The 20,578-nt window shown below is 44.5% G+C and overlaps 1 protein-coding gene across 4 annotated transcripts in view; it reads right to left on the bottom strand.

The window, feature by feature from the left end:
* Positions 1 to 15,177, bottom strand: part of SCFD2 (sec1 family domain containing 2) — a 312,542-nt gene extending 297,365 nt beyond the window's left edge. For 3 of the 4 annotated variants that reach the window (XM_073342057.1, XM_073342056.1, XM_073342055.1), the window contains exons 1-2: positions 14,193 to 15,177; positions 7,631 to 7,799 (exon numbers count right to left, since the gene is read on the bottom strand). In XM_073342057.1, the coding sequence (XP_073198158.1) occupies positions 7,631 to 7,799; positions 14,193 to 15,027 (1,004 nt within the window). In that variant the 5' untranslated portion in view covers positions 15,028 to 15,177. The remainder of the gene's footprint in view (positions 1 to 7,630; positions 7,800 to 14,192) is intronic. The other variant, XM_073342054.1, reaches the window with a different exon arrangement.
* Between the last annotated feature and the right edge of the window lie 5,401 nt (positions 15,178 to 20,578).

The raw sequence follows: 20,578 nt of genomic DNA, 5'->3' as shown, positions 1-20,578 counted from the left end.
CCTCCTGCAGGCAGGAGGGAGCAAGGAGTTGCAGGAACATAGATCTGAAAGGGCAAGCACCTTTGATTTTAAGTATTGGATCTGCTGCAATTTCTGCTACTGCTAGGAAGAAAGAGCTAAGGGAATTTTCTGCTTTCTATCAATCCTTCAATAAACACCCACATGCACTCACCAGAACTGTTTTTCAGCTAGTATAGGCAGGGAGGCTAAAAAGCCCATTATCATGTCTGGAATCAGGATAGTCCTGAACTCAAGAAAAACCTTAAAGTTGAGGCAGGACGCTGGTTTCCAAACATGAGTGCAGTACCTCAAACCTTACAGCAGGGGGAACTGTCACACAACTGAAAAAGAGGTTTCAGAGTAACAGCCGTGTTAGTCTGTATTCGCAAAAAGAAAAGGAGTACTTGTGGCACCTTAGAGACTAACCAATTTATTTAAGCATGAGCTTTCGTGAGCTACAGCTCACTTCATCGGATGCATGCCGTGGAAACTGCAGCAGACTTTATTTATACACAGAGAATCTGAAAAAATACCTCCTCCCACCCCACTGTCCTGCTGGTAATAGCTTATCTAAAGTGATCATCAGGTGGGCTGAAAAAGAGTCACAAGACGAATCTCAACATGCCAACGCATGGGACAAAGGAAGAAAATCCAAGCAGCACTGAACTGATGAAGTGCAAGTCTGCACAATGGATAAAAGAGGAAAAGCTCAATACAGAGAGAGATACAAGAATACACATACACATATATTTTACATTTAAAGGAGCCTCACCCTCCATCATCCTGGGATATTTTCCCCCAGTCCTTCAACAATACTATTCAATTAAGCACAATCTGGATTTTATTATACTATCATCGAAGGAAACAAGATATCATCAGCTTGCTAATGATGTAATTTAGTTATTCTAATTATGAAACACAAATTTTCATTCAAAAACGCAACCGTTCTGATTTACCTTCTAAAAACCAAAGTTCTCTCTCACATGCCAAAAAAGAAAAATACAAAAAGAATTATTCAATATGACTATTATAGTTCAGTGTGTCATATTTATTCAGCATTAAAGAGAAACAGTGCTTCATATTTTTTAAACTGTGTTCAAGAACATATGTCAAAAGGACAAAGCATGTATGTACAATATCTGAATCAATGCCCTGCCACTGGAAATAAGCTTTCCCTCCACCCCCATTTCATTTTTCCAATACAGGTAGAAATTTTTTTTTTCCTTTTAATGGTTGTGCTGGTTGCTCTTTTTCTTCACCATGCAAGAACAATTAAGCCTATCTTCATTAATTTGCATTATGTGTACTGTCAGAGTTGGCAGCAACAAGGGCCGGGTTCAGTATCTAGGGGTTCCATTCCAATAACACAATGCAAAACCGGCTCGAGCCCCCACCCAGTGACCTGGGACAAATATATACCACCCCCGCTGGGCGCCTTCAAGAGGCAATACTTCCCCTCTCGCAAGCACATAGTCTGAGTGTAGCAAAAAGCCTTTTAATACCAGAGAGAAACAATGTGGCATTATGTTGGGGAAACACATTCAACAGGATTCATAACACAACCCATGAGCAAAAAATCCACCCCAAGCAAACTGGGGTGTGTCCTTTCCCTTTGGTTCTTGAGTCCAGCAACCCAAAATCACCCAAAGTCCCAAAAGTCTCTGTCCCTGGTCAGGGCAGCCCCAGAGTTCAAAAGTTTATCTGCAGAGTTTTACCTCCCAATCTGGGTGGAGATTGGGGGGGTGGGTGTGTTAAGGGGCACCTTACATAGTCCAAAGCTGATGGCCCCACCTCTCCATGGGGCTCCGCTCTGCCAGCTGCCCCATGAGCTACTCTAGGCATCCAACAAACTGCTCTGCTCCACCAGCCGCTCCGCTCGCCATCCCGCAAACTGCTCCACCGTATATCTTCAGGCTCCCTCACTACTTAACACAACACTCAGTGATTTCAGCTCTGAGTAAGTTTAACTCTTTTGTGATTTCAGCTTGTAGTAGGGGAGCCTCAGTGCTGGTGTACCATTAGCCCAAAGTGAATTCAGCTCAGCAGCCTGTAACTAGACTCCTAATGGAATCAAAATTAGCTCTGATATTCCACAGTGGAGAGAGAAGGAAGTGCAATTAGCATGTAAGGCCCTCACCAGGGGGCCCATGCCACCAAGTATTAATACCTGTCCCCAGCCTCTCTCAATTCACAGTTTTGGAACCCATGTCCCTTGCCCAGCGACTGCTACTTAGTTGATGGTGAGTCCCTCCATCATAACAAAAGGCCACGTACAGTTCCACTGTCCTTGATTCCCATAATCAGGGTAATAACAATTTATTCTTCCTGCCCCAATAACAGAGACACTGGGGATCCCACAGCACCTAAAGTGACCATTTGGGCAGCTATGGCCTCATTCTAGGAGGAGTGGGCGTGCCTATGCAAATGAGATCAGCCCCTGAAGTTCTTTTACACAACTTGCCACACCTCACCACCAGATGTCAGGATGGAGCTCATCCTGACTCTGCTTACATCTGTATGATTGTTGGATGCTTACATCTAAGTATCACTGTAGCTCTAACATAGTCTTTCATCCTTCCAGCAACAATAAGAAGTCTAATGCATTAAAAACAGCACACAACTAAGATTTGCAGGTTTTGTAGGTGATGCAATGTTAAAAGGAAGTGGAAAAAATAAACATAGGCAAAGAGAGTTTCAATAACTTACTGTTAATTATGTTCATTAGTACTATTATTTATTAAACCCCAATTGAGAACAGGCACCCTTTTTGCTATGCACTGGACAACCACATAGACAGTCCCTGTCCCAGAGAGCTTACCATCCAAACAGACAAGACAGACAGTGAGGGGAAACAGGCACAAAGAGATGAAGTGACTTGCCCAAGGTCACTTAACAAGTTGATGACACAACTGGGAAGTAGTACCCAGGTCACCTCACGCCCAGACCAGAATCCTATTGACAAGGACTATCATCCTTATTGTGGTCAAAGCTTTTAACAAGACACTTAAAAACCACCACCACCACCAATACTGACCATAAGCCTCTAAGATATTTTGGAGCCACATTCTGCCCCAGATCTGCACTCAAACTGCCTCTGAGGTTATGGGGAGTTCCATATGTATTCTGCATAACTCTTATAACCACATCAGCTGCAAGGATGTAAATATAATGGAAGAGCTGGATTTTTTTAGGATTTTTTTTCTTCCTAGTTTAAATTGTAACAAGTCAAGTATTTTCTGAAATGTGAAGATTTACAATTACAGTAAGATCAGAGTACATACCCAAACAAAAATGCTAACTGTTTAAGACCAAATGAACATGCATGTGTGCACCCACACTCCATTCAAAGATAGTATGTGCCTAAAGTTAAACAGGTGCATTACTGTTTTTAGGACTGAGGAAGAGACATGCTTTCAGCTTCAGCGTATTCTTTCAGTATGAGGCACTGACTAAAAAAAAAAAAAGTCTACCAAAAGTTTCTCAATGGATGATTAAGTTTCCACTGCCAATGTTTTATATGGGGGAAAATAATAGAAAGTTTTGTCGTGTATTGTATTTTAAACATCTGGTCTGCACTTCAAGGTTTACCGAATCACAATCCAATGAACAAGATAACCACATTTTCAGCTTGTTATTTTTACCAATGCAAACCCAGATGATTTAATAACTCTAATTGCTTTGTCAAAAATGTCTAGACACCTTAGCTACTATTGCCAATTGAATTACTGTAGGCACAGCAACCCAAATGTGAAATGTATTAGAGTATGGTTTTGCATTTTCATGGACAAAATGTTTACAGTAAGTAGCTAATGGCCCGTTTCATGTTTTATAAAAACTGTTTATCTTCTGCATACATGTCTGGCCCTTTACTGAGTTGTATATTACCACAAAGCTGGTCCAAAATGTATACACAGGAGATATTTACAAGCTCCCAAGTGTTTTGGAGGGATAAGAAAAACAAGCTATATTCAGGAAGTCACTTATATATGTCTGACCAACATGATTACAATTTGTCTAATTTGATACTGAAAACACATGATATAAGATATGGTTGAATAATAAAAGGTACCATTTAAATTTACCACATTTCAGCACCATGTTAGTCAGTATTCTTTGTTCTTATTTATCATGATCCAGTGATTAGGACATTAGCCTAGGACTTGTGAGACCTGGGTGCAAGTCCCTGCTTTCCCCCATACTCCGTGTGACCTTGAACAAATCACTGAGCATCTCTGTGCCTCAGAATACAGCTCATGATGATGTGAGAATGAATAAAGGTAAAACTGTGAGGTGATCAGATACTACGGTAATGGGGGGCCACAGACAGACTGACACCTTTTTTTCATTGAGATAAATAGCCAAATTCTGCCATCAAGTGGCCAAATGGTTCACAAGTCAACAGAATCCCAGATATTCATCCAAAGCGGGCATAAAGCGCCCCCCAAAGAACTGCCATTGTCTTTAATGAGAAAAGTAACTGAAATGATTTGAATACAAACTCGACTCCGAAAGTCTACAACTCATCTAAATGCCAAGACCAAGGTGCCATCAATATCAGCCATTCATTTTTAGAAGTGTCTACAACTGTTTCCATCATACCATTATTTCGCTCATATTATACATTCTTTGTTTGGAAGAGCAAGGTTTTTCTGCTTAATAAATATGGAGAAGCACACAGTACTGATCCAACATGGATGTCTTTAGTTCTCATTCCATAAACGGTTTCATTCTTTAAATCATAACAGACTCTTGGGCTCTTTTCAAATATTTCTTGATTAGCAGCCATTCATGCTGGAACAGCAATGTGTCCGTAATTACAGTAATGCAACATTTGTTCCTCCAACTTTTTTTTGTACTGCTAACACTATTAAAATTGAAAATTCTAGAAAAGCAATTCTTGAACTTTTTTCCTCATCAAGAGATCACCTTCAAAGTATAACAACTTAAGCAGCATATGGCATTTAAATTTTCATTTAAATCTTTAAAGAAGCCCATTATTTCCTTAGGTTTAAGAAAAGAACCCTGCTTTATTTCACCACACCAGCCATAAATTATTCATTAATTCTGTTTGCTAACCCCGTAACTGAGCCCAGATGTTTCTGTTAGAGAAACATTCCTTTAAAACGTTAAAGACAGCAAGCTGTGTGGATAGAGCTGACATTTCTCCTCCTCCCCACCACAATAAATATTAATATTAACTCAGGGGAAAAAAATATTTTTAAGTATTTGAAAATATTCTGAATATAGAAGTCAGCATTTGTGAAATGCCATTGCATTTGGCACAACCGTTCCAAAGCCATTGTATAAAGAGCCGCTGTGCCACATTAAATTACTAGTCCTTTCCCTGACAGAGGTCCTGCTACCTTCACTCCATACAGTAACTGGAAAATTTACAAGCAGAGAAACACTTCTTGCCATGCATAAACTGTACTTTATATCTATATGCCAAAGTTTTTAATTACAACTAGCATTTTTGAGCTTGCTACCACTGGCAACAGCCATTTTGATGAAGCATGAGATCACTCACAGCACTATCAGTATGGAAGCTCATTGTAGGGATTATAAATCAATTTCAGTATTGCAAATGAATTTAGGCATTTCACACTGGTCAATGTTTGTAATGTGACAGTTAAAACAGACTTGTGTTGAAGAAGAATGGAAACTGGTTTACAATAGTTAGACTTCCATTCTGATAATGTCACAGATTCTGCTACTTTCAGCATAATGGAAATGCCAACAGTAATTGAAAACTGTTTTCAAACATTTCATAGTTTATAGAAATGATTAAATAAATTGGGCCTGAATGATCCAGAACAGCAATCTGATTTGGGGATGTGAACTTTTTCAGGCCATATAGTACTTCTCCAGTTGTGAGTGATGTGGAGATATAAACATGGCTGTACAAATAACACAAGCACGTCCAGCAAGCCAAAGAACAAAGACAGTGTGAAAGGTGCTAACAGCCACTCTAGAATCTGCTTTACAATAACTCAGCAGAGTGGAGCTGTTTCCTAGGGCTTGTCTACACTGGCAACGTTAAAGCACTGCCGTGGCAGCTCTTTAACGTGGCTTGTGTAGTCCTGGCAGAGTGCTGGGAGAGAGCTCTCCCAGAGCTCTAAAGAAACCCATCTCCACAAGGGGGGTGGCTCCCAGCGCTAGTGCACTGTCTACACTGGCACTTTACAGCGCTGAAACTTGTTGCGCTCAGGGGGGTGTTTTTTCACACCCCCGAGCGAGAAAGTTGCAGCGCTGTAAAGTGCCAGTGTAGACAAGCCCCTAGAGTCTGAGGAGGCCACATTCTTAAAGCGAGGCTCAAAAGACCAATTAGCACCTTGGAAAACGGTTGGTGAAGATTCAACAAATGGTTTATTTTTGCTAACCCAGTCATCAGAGCAGTAAAGGTAAAGTTCACCTAGCTGAGCACATGTATCCCCCCCCCATGCCCAGAAGAACAGACTGAAGAAATATACAGCTGTACATTGCTTCAGAAGCTGGACCCAGCAGCACCTAGCTAGTCTGGGGTGGGAGTGGGGAGAGGGTAATGGGCACAGAGGACCCCTATGAAATAAAGGTTATAGGATGAAGCGTAGGAGATCGAGAAATTTTCTGCAAAATCTCGGGGGCGGGGGGAGGCAGGAGCCAAAAGTTGTCAGCCCAGAAGGAACAAAACACACTTGATAGCCTCTCCCAGAAAATCATGTTCCAATATGAGCTGGGGATGTGGTGGAAAAGGAAATAACCTAACATACTGGTTCCCTACCCTAGAACTTTCAGAGCACTATGCTGAGCAAGACTGGTATAACTCTGTAAGATAAAAACAGTTAATGAGCTTTTATTTTTATTTTTTTGAACGATTAGATAGATATTTTATGTTCTGTTTTCACACTGTAACGGAAGCTGTCGTAACACAGCAATTCACAGACACACAACTACATCTAAAAATTGAAATTTCAAGTTAGGTGCACTGTATACACAAAAATAAAATATTAGTTCTGAATTAAACACAGGCAAAGCAAAGTTATTTCTTTTAAATATCATTGTTATTTTTATGTGTTATCACAGAGTGGGATGGCCTTTAAAGAAAGGTGATCTTAGCCCCACCTGTGCCTAATTAGCTCCCTCTGCCAGTGAGGTGTTTGAAGCCAGGGATATGGTGATAGGCTGCAAGTCACCATGTCCTCAGGTAGAAGGCCAGCAAGCAGCTCAGTTAGGGAGAGACCTACAGGAGCAGGAAGGTTCCTGTAGGAGACAGAATCTGGAAGCAGGCTCTCCACCCCAGCTAGCTGGAACACCTGGCTAGAGATACTCACTATGCGGGACAGAAGTCTTGTGAAATAGAGGCTTTAGGAAGGGCAGGCCACAGGACCCGGCTTATCTGTTCTGATTTATTTTGGAATGTTTTAGGTTTAAAAAATAAACTTAACCTGAAGAACTGAAATCCTGCCTCTATCAGGAGCTTATCTCACCCACTGCTGTACATGTGTATGTATGGATTATTATTTCAGAATTTATTTCAATAGCACTAAAACCATAATCTTCCTTTTTTCTGGGCATAAGGTTATTGTTCTCTTCTCCTGTACCACACAAAAAAGTCTGTAATTTAAAAAGAAAAGAAAAAAAGCAGTTTTACTTTGGTTGTGCCAAGCAGCCAGGTGCTACAATATTGCAAGTTTCATCTTTAGTCTGCAGTGCAGTGAGTTCCACCATATTAACCATCACATCGTTTGTGTGGCCAGGAAGACGGGGAAGCACAGAGAATATCTTCTCTGCTAGACTGTCACCATGATGACCAACTGCCCCTGGGAAAAGATAAGGAAATAAGGAATCAGATACAAACGTGGAAAAAAACCAGAGTATTGAGAACAAAAACCCATTAGATTACTGGGGAGAGGAGATTGTTAGTCTTGTTTTAAAAGATAGCACACACATTTTTAAAGTTACTTTGCTATAAGAATCTGGGGGTATATCCAATGTTAAATTAGAAAGAACAATACTTTTTTGAAGAACTTATTTTAAAAAGTAGGATTTAAATGGACTTTTATGATTTTAGAGATGCTTGAGATTTTTTTCAAACAAGAATCTAAATTCCTTATCTAAGGAAAAAAGTGGACAAGAAGACTTCCAGTGGCTATTTAAGAAACAAAAACAAACAAAAAACCCCAAAACACTCACCACACTTTTCTTACCTAAATGAACAGTGATAAACTAAAACTTCTCCTCTTATACAGGCCACATGCCTCCTCCAGGAGTGTGGCTTTGCATAACTCCTAATGTGGACCTGTCTCTTTCTGGCATAATGTGGCTCTGAATGTCTTTTCTTGGGTTATTTCTGACCAGTTATATTAGCTTGCATTTGTCCAGAAATAATCTCATTTTATTATTCCCTGGCCAGGTTCCTAATTTTCTTTTTTCCCCTCCCTTCAGATTATTTGTGTTCTTTCTGGTATTAGTAGCATCTCTCAATTTAGTACCATCTACATATTAGTACATATTTGGAGGGAAAATGTACAATTTCATATAGAAAGGGCAAGGACCATATCTCCTTAGACATGTGATACAAATTATGATTTGTAACTCAATATTGTAATCATCCCCTTATTCTGACAGATGGCTTCTCTTTGAATGGCAACTACCTCACAGTTAAATTATTACAGTTAGTAGTAGTTTTAGACTTCTACTGTAGGGATTGACAGCAGCTGAAAATATTTCAGACAGGATCAAACACAGTACTGTCTGACAAGATGTGGGCTGTGTTCAGATATAGTTTGTGAGGAATCTGGCACTTATTAATTAAGCAAGCTGCTATATTTAGAGCTTTATGGAGGCATTCGCGAATTCTTCAGCAGTTAGTTACAAAGTGCTATAGCAGTTTCAGAGAGATCATCAAAATATGATGGAATAATTTGAATGTTCTTTTGATGCTTAAAAGAAAGCAGCACCCAGATAGTTTAGCTCAGGGATTTGACAATTCCCATGCTTGGAAGCAAACTTAAATAATAGCTCAAACCTTTCCCATCATCCAACATACTGTATATTTGATCTACACTGCTAGCTCACAATGCCATATAAACAAACAAGGAGAGTTGCTGGCTTTTTATATAAAAGAGACTACAGCTGTTAAGAACACTATTTTGAAACAAAATGCATAGTTCATCTTGCATGGGTAATCATAGATTTTAAGGACAGAAGGGATCATTAAATCAGCTATTCTGACCGACTGTACACCACAAGCCATTAAATTTCACCCCGGTACCTTTGCATTGAGCCCCAATAATTTGTGTTTGTTATGGAAAGACTTTGCTGGACAAATGTGTGTTTTTAAAAGGTGATGATTTGTTGCATAAGGAAGATGGTAACCATTCCCAGCGTAGGGCAAGCCATGAAAAAATGGAGCAAACTTACCTTGCAGAAAAGTGGCATCATTATGGCGGGAATCTCATGTCAGACTATACATTAGCTTTCTTTTCTGCTTATAACCAGACCCTATTTTCTTGGTTCTACCTCCTCTCTCTTTGAGTAATGCTACATTTACTAAAAATACCAGTGACTAAAAAGTCATGGACAGGTCACAGGCAGTAAACAAACATTCACTCCCTGTGACCTGTCCATGACTTTTACTATACAGGCAGTCCTCGACTTTCCAAGGTTCGACTTAAGACGAACAGCACTTATGACGTTTCTGAATTGACACCGATTCAACTTACGACCATTGGTGTTGACTTTACAACACTCGGTCCTGCAATGGAGTGTCTTGCAGTTCCAAGTGACAACGTTTCGACTTATGACAAAATGTTCAGGAACCAATTGTGTCGTAAGTCCAAGGGCTGCCTGTATACTCCTGACTACAAGTTGGGGGAGGGGTACCTCCGGAGGGGGGACCCGGGGGCACCACGGGTGCTGGATGGCCTGGGCCACCCCCTCCCCACACCCACACACAAGTACTCGGGGGTGGGGGGCATGGGTACTTGGGGGGACGCTGCTTCAGGGGGCATCATGAGTATTCGGAGATGGGGGAGTCGCAGCCCTGGGGTGCGCCATGGGTGCTGAGAGGGGAGAGGCCGGGGTGCTTGAGGGGGAGGGGGAGGTTGGTGGGGCTGGGGCAGGTTCTCTACCCGGCTCCTGGAAAGTGGCAACCTCCAGCTCCTAGCTCCATGTGCTGCCTCTGCTCCACCCCAAGCCCCAGTTCTGCAGCACCAATTGGCTGGGAACCATGGCCAATGGGAGCTTCGGGGGTGGTGCCTGCAGGCGGAAGCAGCACGTGGAGCTAGGAGCTGAAGGAGGAGAGTTTCTGTTGCCCTTCCGGGGAGCCCCCGCACAGGTAAGCACCACCCCACACTCCAATCCCCAGCCCTGAGCCCCCCAATGCCCAAACTCCTGCTGCTGGAGGGCGAGGGGTCCTGAGACTGCCCCAACAACAGCTGGTGCGACTCGCCCATGGGCTGCCCAAGCTGCTCAGGTAGCTCCTGGGCCAACTGCGTGGGCCACTGCAGAAGTCACAGAATCAGTGACTTCTGTGACCTCCATGACAAACATGCCTCAGGCATGAGCACTGTGTTCTCAATTCAAACATACAAGTGAGGAGCAGGCCTCAAATGTATTACAGAAGAGACCAGGATGCAAGCTCAAAATAAAATAGTAACTAATTTGGAACAAAAAATCATTCATAACCACATAATATTAATAAATATGTTTTTCCTGTCTTAACTGCTAGTAGACAAGGGGAAGAGTTGTGAAGGGGTGGAAGGAGAAGGAACTCTGAAAGCCACTTTAGGTTGCCATCACTGCATGTTACTTGGCTTTGAGACTCTCCTCTTGATTCTAACCACCATGCCCCTCTCACCCTCTCCAATCCCCATCAGCATAATTAGCAGGGCAACTATCCTTCAGACAACTGTGATATCACCTTCCTCAGCTTGTTCAAAGTTGACTATGAGTAAATAGGATTTTGGATGATACTTTGGGCAAGATACCTGACCTTGCTTGTTACCAAGACCTGGTTTAATGCACCACCAATCCTCTGCTAATCAGTTAGTCCCCACAGACGAGTTAAGACAGCTCACACCAGAAAATATTCAACAATCCAAAATAGCGGTCCTGTCCTTCTCTCACATGAGATGCAAGAGATGCCCCACACCTGAAGAATTCTTTTGAGTGGCCTTTGGTTCATTTTGATTAATGCAAGATCAGTGGTCAGTAAATTACAACAGCACGACTTGATTCAAGGCTTCAACTTTGCACAGATTTCTGAGATCTGATCATCAGATTTGTTTTGGGTGCTGGGATAGTTTAATCAACCTGCTTGTGTTCAGTGGCTGATCTTAAGTTCTTGCTACTGTGAGAATTCTTATTTTGCAGATTTTGTTCAGATGGAGGCAGACATGTCTGCTTCTGTGGAGATAAGGAAATGTATTTAGGGGACAAATGCCAATTCTTCTGCTTTTGTGTCAGCCACTGCTGCTATCTGAAGTACTGGAGGTGGTAGGAGAACTTTGTTCGACAACTTCTGACCGTGACCTACGCTGTACCTGGCTCGTGGAAAAACAGTGAAGAATCGTCATTGGCGGAGTTTGTTTCTGGAGCAGCAGCCACATATGTACTTTATAAAAAATATTAAAAAAAAAGAAGAGCAGCCCTAATCTCTCTCTCTCTCTCTCAAGAAAGCATTGACAAATCACTTGACTTTGACAATATCTTTCTTTTTTTTTTAAGCTTATCGAAAAGGTGGTGACAAAACAACTCTTGGTACCTTGTTGCCTCAAATCTCCTTGATGCTTGGTAGGCAGGGTGCTAAACTGGCACAGACATAGCTGTTTGCATTCGTAGTTGATTTTCTCCTGCCAATGGATGCACATCAAGTACCATGCCAATATTGTTAAATATGTATACTGCCTTTGATTATTAGATATTGCTGAGTTGCAATGGGAACCATGGTTAGAGTGTATGGGGCTGCTCTTGCATAACTTTGTTCTTTTCTCTTCTTAGCCAGTTTCAAAATGTGGTAATAAGCAATTGCTCCTTTTTTCTTTCTGAGTGTGCTCTCATGCAGTTCTCTTTGAGACATTAAAAATATAGATGAAGTATTTGGATGCCTGCTGTCTTTTAAGTTATCCATCAGAGCTTCAAAAATTCAACAGCAAGTAGGAAACTTTCCCTAGAAAGTACAGGACTCCTACAGAAATTGATAGTTTCATCTAAACTTTTATTAAAGAATATTAAGTTTAGCACATGGTTAAGCATATGACCTACTCAATGTGAACCAGTGAACTGCTTGCAGATTTCCCAAACATCAGCATGACATTAATATCACTCAGGTCAGTTTCACATTTGCTGTTCAGCACAACTGTGAACAGAGCTATGAAACTGACCATAGTCAAGCAAGGATACACTTAGAAGGACACAGAATTGTACTGAAAATATTATATCATAATGTATATCTATGGTGTACCCTCACCTTGGATACTGAATTAAGTTTTGATACAACAGAAATAAGATGTATAGAGAAGACTAAGAAAAGTTATTGCTAGCATAGAAAGAGCTCCATAAATGGAGAGCTTTGAAAGATCAGCGTTATGTAGTTTAGCGATGAATAAAAGGGTAGACTTCAGAAGTTTACAACATAATAAATAGCATATAGAAGGTAAATTATGTGCTTCTATGTACGCTTCAGAATACAAGAGTAAGAGGACAATTAAATTAATAGGTAAATGTCAAACATAAAAGAAAATCCTTTTTAAAGATCCCATAAAATTAATCTGTGAAACTCATACTGCGCCAGAGATCTTAGCAGGACTAAAAAAATTAAACATTTATAGTTATGATACTTAGGATTTAAGGGTCAGATTTTCAAAAGTGCCTGAATGATTTAGGAACACGAGTCCCATTGAAGTCAAATTAGGACTTGTTCTCCTAAGCTCATAAACCAAGCACAAACTGCCTGGAAATAGGAAGAAACATCGCCTCAGAGACATGTTATCATAAAAATATCCGTTAAGGGAGTGGGTTGTATATACCTTCCACCAAAGCCACTAGTACTAGCAGCTACTGTCACAGACATGATTCTGAATGTTTATCAGATTCAATATGGCAGCTTATCCTCTGCTGCTTCTTGGGAAAGTTCTGGGATCCACTGAAGCTATTTATGGGGAAGGAAAATTCTCACCAGCAGCCAGGCTGCTGTGAGGTGGATAGGTCCTACTCTTTTCCTAGCTTTCTTCCCCCCGACCCTCATTTTCCTTTCCATCTCCCAAGGGGTGAGGGCTAGTGTATCACTGTCCGTCTCCAGAACAATCCCAAAACCTTGAGATAAAATGGAGTGGGGGAGAAAAAGAGAAACATCCTTCCCTTTCCATCACTGGTGGGAAGCATTCAAACTTATCAGACACACAACCTGCAGATCCTGATACAAAAGATGGAAGTTTGGCATTCTCCCGGGTCATTGTCCCTAGAGCTTGCTGGTGACTCCCCTACTCAAGTCTTTCATTTCTGCCTATCAATATCATTTTTTCCAACATCTCACTCGAAAATGTCTTGTAAATTTTTCAAGCACTGGGCATTTTATTCTTGTTCTGTTCTTTCCTATACAGGTTCTTATACTGCCCTCATCACTGTAATATTTAAGCACCTTCCAGGAGTGCATTAAGTGACATGCCTAACATACAGCATGTATGGTTCATTATTTCGTCCTCTCCCCAAGCTGAGTGTTTTGTTTTGCTACTGTATTTGCTAAAATAGCTTCTATCAGGACAACTGACATATAAAACCTGAAAACTAAAAGTTAAATAAGATACAACTCAGGTTCATCTCTCATTATAAAAAAAAAACTGTTTTCCCTTATGTTGGCATTTGAAAGTACTTTACAAACCCTGATAAAATAAACTTCACCGCACATTTCTCTCTCCCTTCTGCACTCCTCTCCCAGGATTGAGAACCGTGAGCAACAAAGATGTACACAGACTCTCTCTAGGTCACAGGGTCAGTGGCAGAACCTAGAACTTATGAATCAGTCTCCTGCTTTAAACACTAGCCCATGCCTTTGTAGTCACATCTCTTATTTCCACCACTCTCAACGGGCCACTACAGCCACATTTGTATGTGAGCGCCTATCTGCACAGGCACTTCGAAATCCAGTGATCACCATAATAATGTAAATGAAGCATGGCTCACAATTGTAATATTGATATTAAGCTTCTTACCTGTCAGATCCAGTGTCCTGTCTATGAAGATGACAGAGGCTCGGTTTTGTGCGGTCTTCCTCCTGTTTTTGGCCTGTGAGTAGTTCGCCAAATCCCCTGCAATAATCTTGCTCAGGGTCCCAATTGCAAAGCACTCCTCTCTCACATTTAGGCACTCAAACAAGGAGTTCAAGCCAGACACCAGGGTTCTGATCTGAAGCTGCAGCTCAGGAGGCAGAGAGGAGAAGTCCAGGTCGTTCAAGCTGCCAAACTTTTTCTTCTCAGGCCTGGAGGAGTTGATGCGAGCCAGGTCCTGGGGCGTCATGGGGAAGAGCGAGGCAAAGGCCGGGGTCACGAAGAGATGAGGCGAGATGGGCGCCAGGAGCAGGGGGGCATGCCGCACCTCGGCGGTGTAGTTCATGTTGCCCATCCACTGGCAGAGCTTCTCCTCGAACTGCTCGAAGACCGCCTGGCTGCCCCCCTCCGGCTCGGCGCCGCCGGGCGCCCCATGGGCCAGCAGGTGCACGGCGTGGCTGACGGCCGTGAACACCACGCAGTACTGGAAGCGGCTGAGGCTGACGATGTCGCGAATGATGTCCACCGCCCTGCCCTTCAGCAGGCTGCTCACCACGAACACCGCCTTGGGCTGCTCCGCCGCGCCCGCCTCGAAGCTGGAGAACTCCTTGACGGCGAGGGCGCCGGCGTCCAGCAGCCTGCCCGCGCCGCCGCCCGCCCAGTGCAGGCCCTCCGCGCACGCCGCGTCCACGAACACCACGGCCCGCTTGGCCTTGGCCAACACCTGCTCCCAGGCCTGGCGGCAGGCGGCGAGCGCGGCGGCGGCGGGGCAGCCGGACATGCTGGGGCGAGGGGGGGCGCGCGCGCGCACGCGCGGCGGAGGGCAGCCCAGTCCCCGCGGAGCGAGCCAGGCCCCGGAAGAGCCGCGGCGGGACAGGTACTGTCGGGGCGGCTGTGACAGGCACAACACAGCACACGTGCCCGGGGAGGAGCGGCTTGCCGCAGGAATGTGACGCACCAAACCGGCGAAGGGCGCTGATTGGCTGCTTGAAGGCGGGAGGGGTGGGGCGATGCGATGCGCTGCGCCGGTTCCGGCGTCGTGGTCCAGTCTCCAGCTCGTCTGGCTGGCGGTGGCCGCGGCTGGGGCCGCGAGCGGCGCTCGGGAGGAAGCAGAGGCGGGTGTGTGCTGGGGGGCGGAGCCCTCGCGGTGACTTTGCTTCGAGCCCTGAGCCGCTTAAGGGGGCCCTATATGGCTTTTTATTGTGTGCTGTGTGTGTGGAGCCCCCCCTCGCCCCCATATTAATGTGTATGGGCCCCAATGGGACAGCAACAAGAACAGGAGGACTTGGGGCAGCCTGGAGACTGACACATTTATTAGAGCGTGAGCTTTCGTGAGCTACAGCCCACTTCATCGGATACATAGCATGGAACATATAGTAAGAAGATATACTGCTTTTGCCCATGTTTTCAGTCCTCTGTACGGTTCACATTTGGAAGCGTTTCTGTGCAACAGGAAGGGGAAGAGAGTTTTTTAAAAAAAACATGGCATGCACGTGTAATCACAGGACTCCAAGAGCTGCTGCTTTGTGACTTGGACTACCTTAACCCTGCCAACATAACCCTGTAGCTTAGCCACAGTCAACAGCTTGGGGGTATGTCTACACTGGAGCTGGAAGGTGCAATTTGCAGCTCCCTAGACATATTTGCACTAGCTGTAATTGAGTTAATGTGCTAAACAGAGGTGTAGCCTCAGCAGTGCTGCCTGAGTACTTGGGGTGGCTAGCGACTCACAGCTCCACTTCTCTTTTTAGTGCACTAGCTTAATAAGAGCTAGCACAGGTATGTCTACTCAAGCTGGAAATTACACATTCCAGCTCCAGTGCAGGCATACCCTAAATAGTGTGAGACTTGTGATAAAAGGCAGAATAAGATATAATGATGTGCAGGGGCTTCAACTAGATGGTCAAGCTAGTTCATTCTGGTCTAAGCATCTGAGTCCCCCGTTCATCCCCTTCTGTCATGGGCACAGTGTGACCTTGTTGCCAAGAAGGCTAATGGCATATTGGGCTGCATTAGTAGGAGTATTGCCAGCAGATCGAGGGAAATTTGGCACTCGTGAGGCCACACTTGGAGTATTGCATCCAGTTTTGGGGCCCCACTACAGAAGGGATGTGGACAAATTGGAGAGAGTCCAGTGAAGAGCAACAAAAATGGTTAGGGGGCTGGGGCACATGACTTACGAGGAGAGGCTGAGGGAACTGGGTTTATTTAGTCTGCAGAAGAGAAGAATGAGGGGAGATTTGATAGCTGCTTTCAACTACCTGAAGGGGGGTTCCAAAGAGGATGGAGCTAGGCTGTTCTCAGTGGTAGCAGATGACAGAACAAGAAGAAATGGTCTCAAGTGGCAGTGGGGAAGGTCTAGGTTGGACATTAGGAAAAACGATTTCACTAGGAGGGTGGTGAAGCACTGGATTTGGTTACCGAGGGAGATGGTGGAATCTCCATCCTTCAAGGATTTTAAAGCCCTGACTTGACAAAGCCCTGGCTGGGATGATTTAGTTGGACTAGATGACCTCCTGAGATCTCTTTCAACCCTAATCTTCTATGATTCTATGGGGAGAATAGGATTGCATACATTTCCCTCTACATGCTCATAATACTTGCAGCTGTCTTCCATCAAGTTTGGTGGAACACGTTTGGCTACTGTGTGTGTTGTGTTTTGAAATTTAGTTTTGATAGCTGATTGTCCTGCGGTTAGGTGAGTTAGCAGGGCTCTTTGAAGGGCTCTATCAGGGAACTCTGAAGTCTGAGCAGTGCAGTTTTTGTTTAAATAGGCCAGTGATTAGAGAAGAATGAGTAAGAGAGTTTGTCACCCATTCCAACTGTGTGTGGGGCCCAGACTTTAAAAAGCACGCAGATGCCCAGTTGCTGGTAAGATGAAAGCAGCTGAAAGACTCAGCCTTGGTCTACACCTAAAACTTAGGTTGACATAGCTGTGTCACTCATGGGGATAAAAAATTCACAACCCTGAGAGATGTGATTAAATCAACCTAAGCCGCAGCGTAGACACTGCTAAGTCAATGGAAGAATTCTTCCATTGACCTAGTTACTGCCTCTCGAGGGGGGGACTTACTGCATCAACAGAAGGGATTTTTCTGTCCACACAGATAATCCATCTTTCCAAGAGGTGGTAGCTAGGTCTCTGGAAGAACTGTGTCAACTGGGCTGCATCTACACCAGGGATTAGGGTGACCTAACTACAGTGCTCAGGACATGAAATTTTTGACAGCTCTGAGCAACCAATGTAGCCAGTTCAATATAATTTTTAAGTATAGATCAGGCCTTAGGACAGTGGTCCCCAAAGTTTTCATGACACGCCCCTGTTTATCCCTGTCCACATCCTCCCCCCAAGCTGGGGCCAGGAGTGGGGTCGCAGCACTGGGATGAAGGGGAGAGGGACATGGGCAGGGGTAAGGGGGCTGAGACTGAGGCCACAGCTGGAGGTAGGGCCAGGAACAGAGCCCCAGCCAAGGCCAGGAGCCGGGGCCCTTGTCCCGGAGGTGGGGCCCCAGGTCTAAGGCTGGGAGCAGAGCCCTGGGTGTGGGGCTGGCAGCCAGGGCTGGGAACAGACCCCTGGGGCCAGCAGCTGGGACCGGGAGCACAGCCCTAGGGCTAGCAGCCAGGTCCAGGTCCATGGCCAGGAGTGGAGCTGTGTGGTGCTTCCTCCATGCCCCTCTAGAGGGGTGCACCCCACAGTTTGGGGACCTCTGTCTTAGGGAGTTAACCAATGGAGTTCACCAGTGGAGGAAGACAGAGACAGGATTTTGAATTTCCTTAATTTGAGGTACCCTACAAGGAAGACCTGACAATGGGAGGGAAATGACATGACAACATCACTGCTAACTATACCTGTGCGCCACCCCCCTCTGCTCCCATCAACCAGGCATCCTGACCTTGGAGGCTTCCACCCTGGTCTTGACTTGCTGGGAATGTGGCCTTCATGTCTCTGTCAATGAAAATCAGGCAGGGGGAACCACCTTCTGTGAGAGGTGTTTGTTGGTGGAGTCCCTCAGGAAGCTGGTAACAGAGCAACAGGAGGATGAAAACTTCCCTTTGTCTGTTGTTGTTGTTCAGGGAAGAGGAGAACAGGGCAGCAGTTATGCTCTGAGAAGCTGAAGGCCAGGTATGAAAATCATCAGAATCATACCTAGAAATTGCTTATTTGGAAACCCAGATATGTAAGTAGATCAGAAAATGTGTAGGAAGATGCGATTAGGTTTATTTTGTTTATTTCTTATGGCTTGTAGACTCCTCTGTGCTAACCCAAATGCTTTTGTTTTGCTTGTAACCTTTAAGCTGGACCTCAAGAAGCTTATTCTTGATATTTAATTTTTGTAAGTGGGTTTTTAAAATCTAGCAAAAGTCTAAGTTCCAGATGTATTTTCTTTCTTTTTGTTTTTAATAAAATTTACCTTTTTTAAGAACAGGATTGGATTTTTGGTGTCCTAAGAGGTTTGTGCATATGTTGTTTAATTAGCTGTTGGCAACAGATGATTTCATTTGTTTTCTTTCTCAGCTCTTCCCTAGAAGGGGGGTGAAAGGGCTTGAGGGTACCCCACAGGAAGGAATTCCCAAGTGCTCCTTGCTGGGTTCTCAAAATGCGGGGAGGTTTGCACTTGGGTGGTGGCAGCATCTGCCCATCCAAGGTCAGAGAGAAGCTGTGTCCTTGGGAGTTTAATACCAGCCTGGAGTGGCCAGTATTAATTTTTAGAATTCTTGCGAGCCCCCACCTTCTGCACTCAAAGTCCCAGAGTGGGGAATCATCCCTGACAGAGCCCCTTGAGTTGAATAGGGCCTCTACATGAATCTTGTCACTTACCAAAAGTTGAATCAATAGAGGTATTCGGAGTTGCATAGGAAACTGATTTGGGGGTCCTGCTGTGCCAACTGTGGCCCGTCGGTGCTGGGAACTACTGGAGTGGGGAAGACCAGCTCTGCCCTTGGGGTTGAGGAGCTGGCATTTCCTGGCCCTAGTTCCGCCTGAGTCTTTGCTGAACACATCAAGGCAAGATGGCCAAGTTACCCACAATACAAGCACAAACCTAACACCAGATGTCAATGTTTCTTTGAGTCACAGAATCAAACTAGTTGGCTTGCAAGAGCTCAAATGCCAGGGAAGACCCGTACGGATGGGGTATTGCGGACAGGATGGCTCGCAACCGCCAGAGAATCAAGGTATGCTTGCAGTGCTGCTCCTTGAGGGGTTATTTGATTTTGATGTACAAGTTGATCAGCTTGTTCAAACTGGGCAGAGGCTCCACCCATGTGAGCTCATCCTTTATAATCTTGTTAACCCCAGGCAGAACTAGTGGTGCTCTGCCATCTCACTCCACCCAGTGTCAGAAGCCAAACAATGAAATTCAGTGGTGTATTTGGTGAAGGGCCCTGCCATAAGGCTTGAAGGATTGTCTTGGTCACCTGTGCATTGTTGGGGTCATCAAAGATAATGCATATGGCTTGAATGAATTTGTCTAATTGTTACAAGAGCGGGCTGGACTGTTCCAGGACAAAGCTTAAGATGAGCCCCACATTGGCTTGTTCTGGGGGGAATGATCTAAGGCATAGTAAGGACAGGAGCCAACATTGGTTCAAGAACCCCTGAAACTTGTCCTGATCGCCATCAAATTAATCAAGCAGTGGAATCTTCAGCTCTGGGAGGGGTGGGGGCAGAGTTCAGATAAGCCAGCAGAACATCCTGCACCTGCAGAGCTACATTCTGTGATTGCAGAATGGTTAATTGCACCCGCAGATTCTGGACAGTGTCCACCAGTCCTGATGGGACCTTGCTCTGAAGACCCTTGTCCTTAATTTTTTGAGGCTGCTCAATCTGTCAGGCAACTGGGATGAGGGCGATCTAGCCTAGTGGTCAGAGCAGGCATCAGGCCTAGTGGTTGGAACAGGCACTGGGAAGCATGGATTAGAATCAGAACCAGAGTCAGTAGTTGGAAGCTGAAGTCAAGGGTCAAACCAGAGGAACTAGAGCAAGCAGGTTGTAGGCAAGGAGGGTGTCACAGTCTGGGATGCAATCCAGACCAGTGAGGAGTTGTGTCACCATTAGCTCCATAATCATGAGTGCCTCACAATGCTTTGCTGTTGCAGCTGCCAATCTTTGCCACTGACAACCAGCCTATGAGCATGCAGGTCACACCCTGATTGTCTGTGTACTAGACAGCCCTGGTTCAGCAGATCTGACCCTGTGATCTGTGTACAGCCCCACAACACTACTCTGGCTTCTACCAGCCTTAGTTACTACTAGCAGGATGACCCCAACACACTCCCAGTCCCAGATTTTCCCCAAACTACATGCTCTGCACTGTCCAGCCCTATCCTGG

This window comes from Lepidochelys kempii, chromosome 4 (assembly GCF_965140265.1).
Source record: "Lepidochelys kempii isolate rLepKem1 chromosome 4, rLepKem1.hap2, whole genome shotgun sequence".
NCBI lineage: Eukaryota > Metazoa > Chordata > Testudines > Cheloniidae > Lepidochelys > Lepidochelys kempii.
This window is presented reverse-complemented; position numbering and strand designations above follow the sequence as displayed.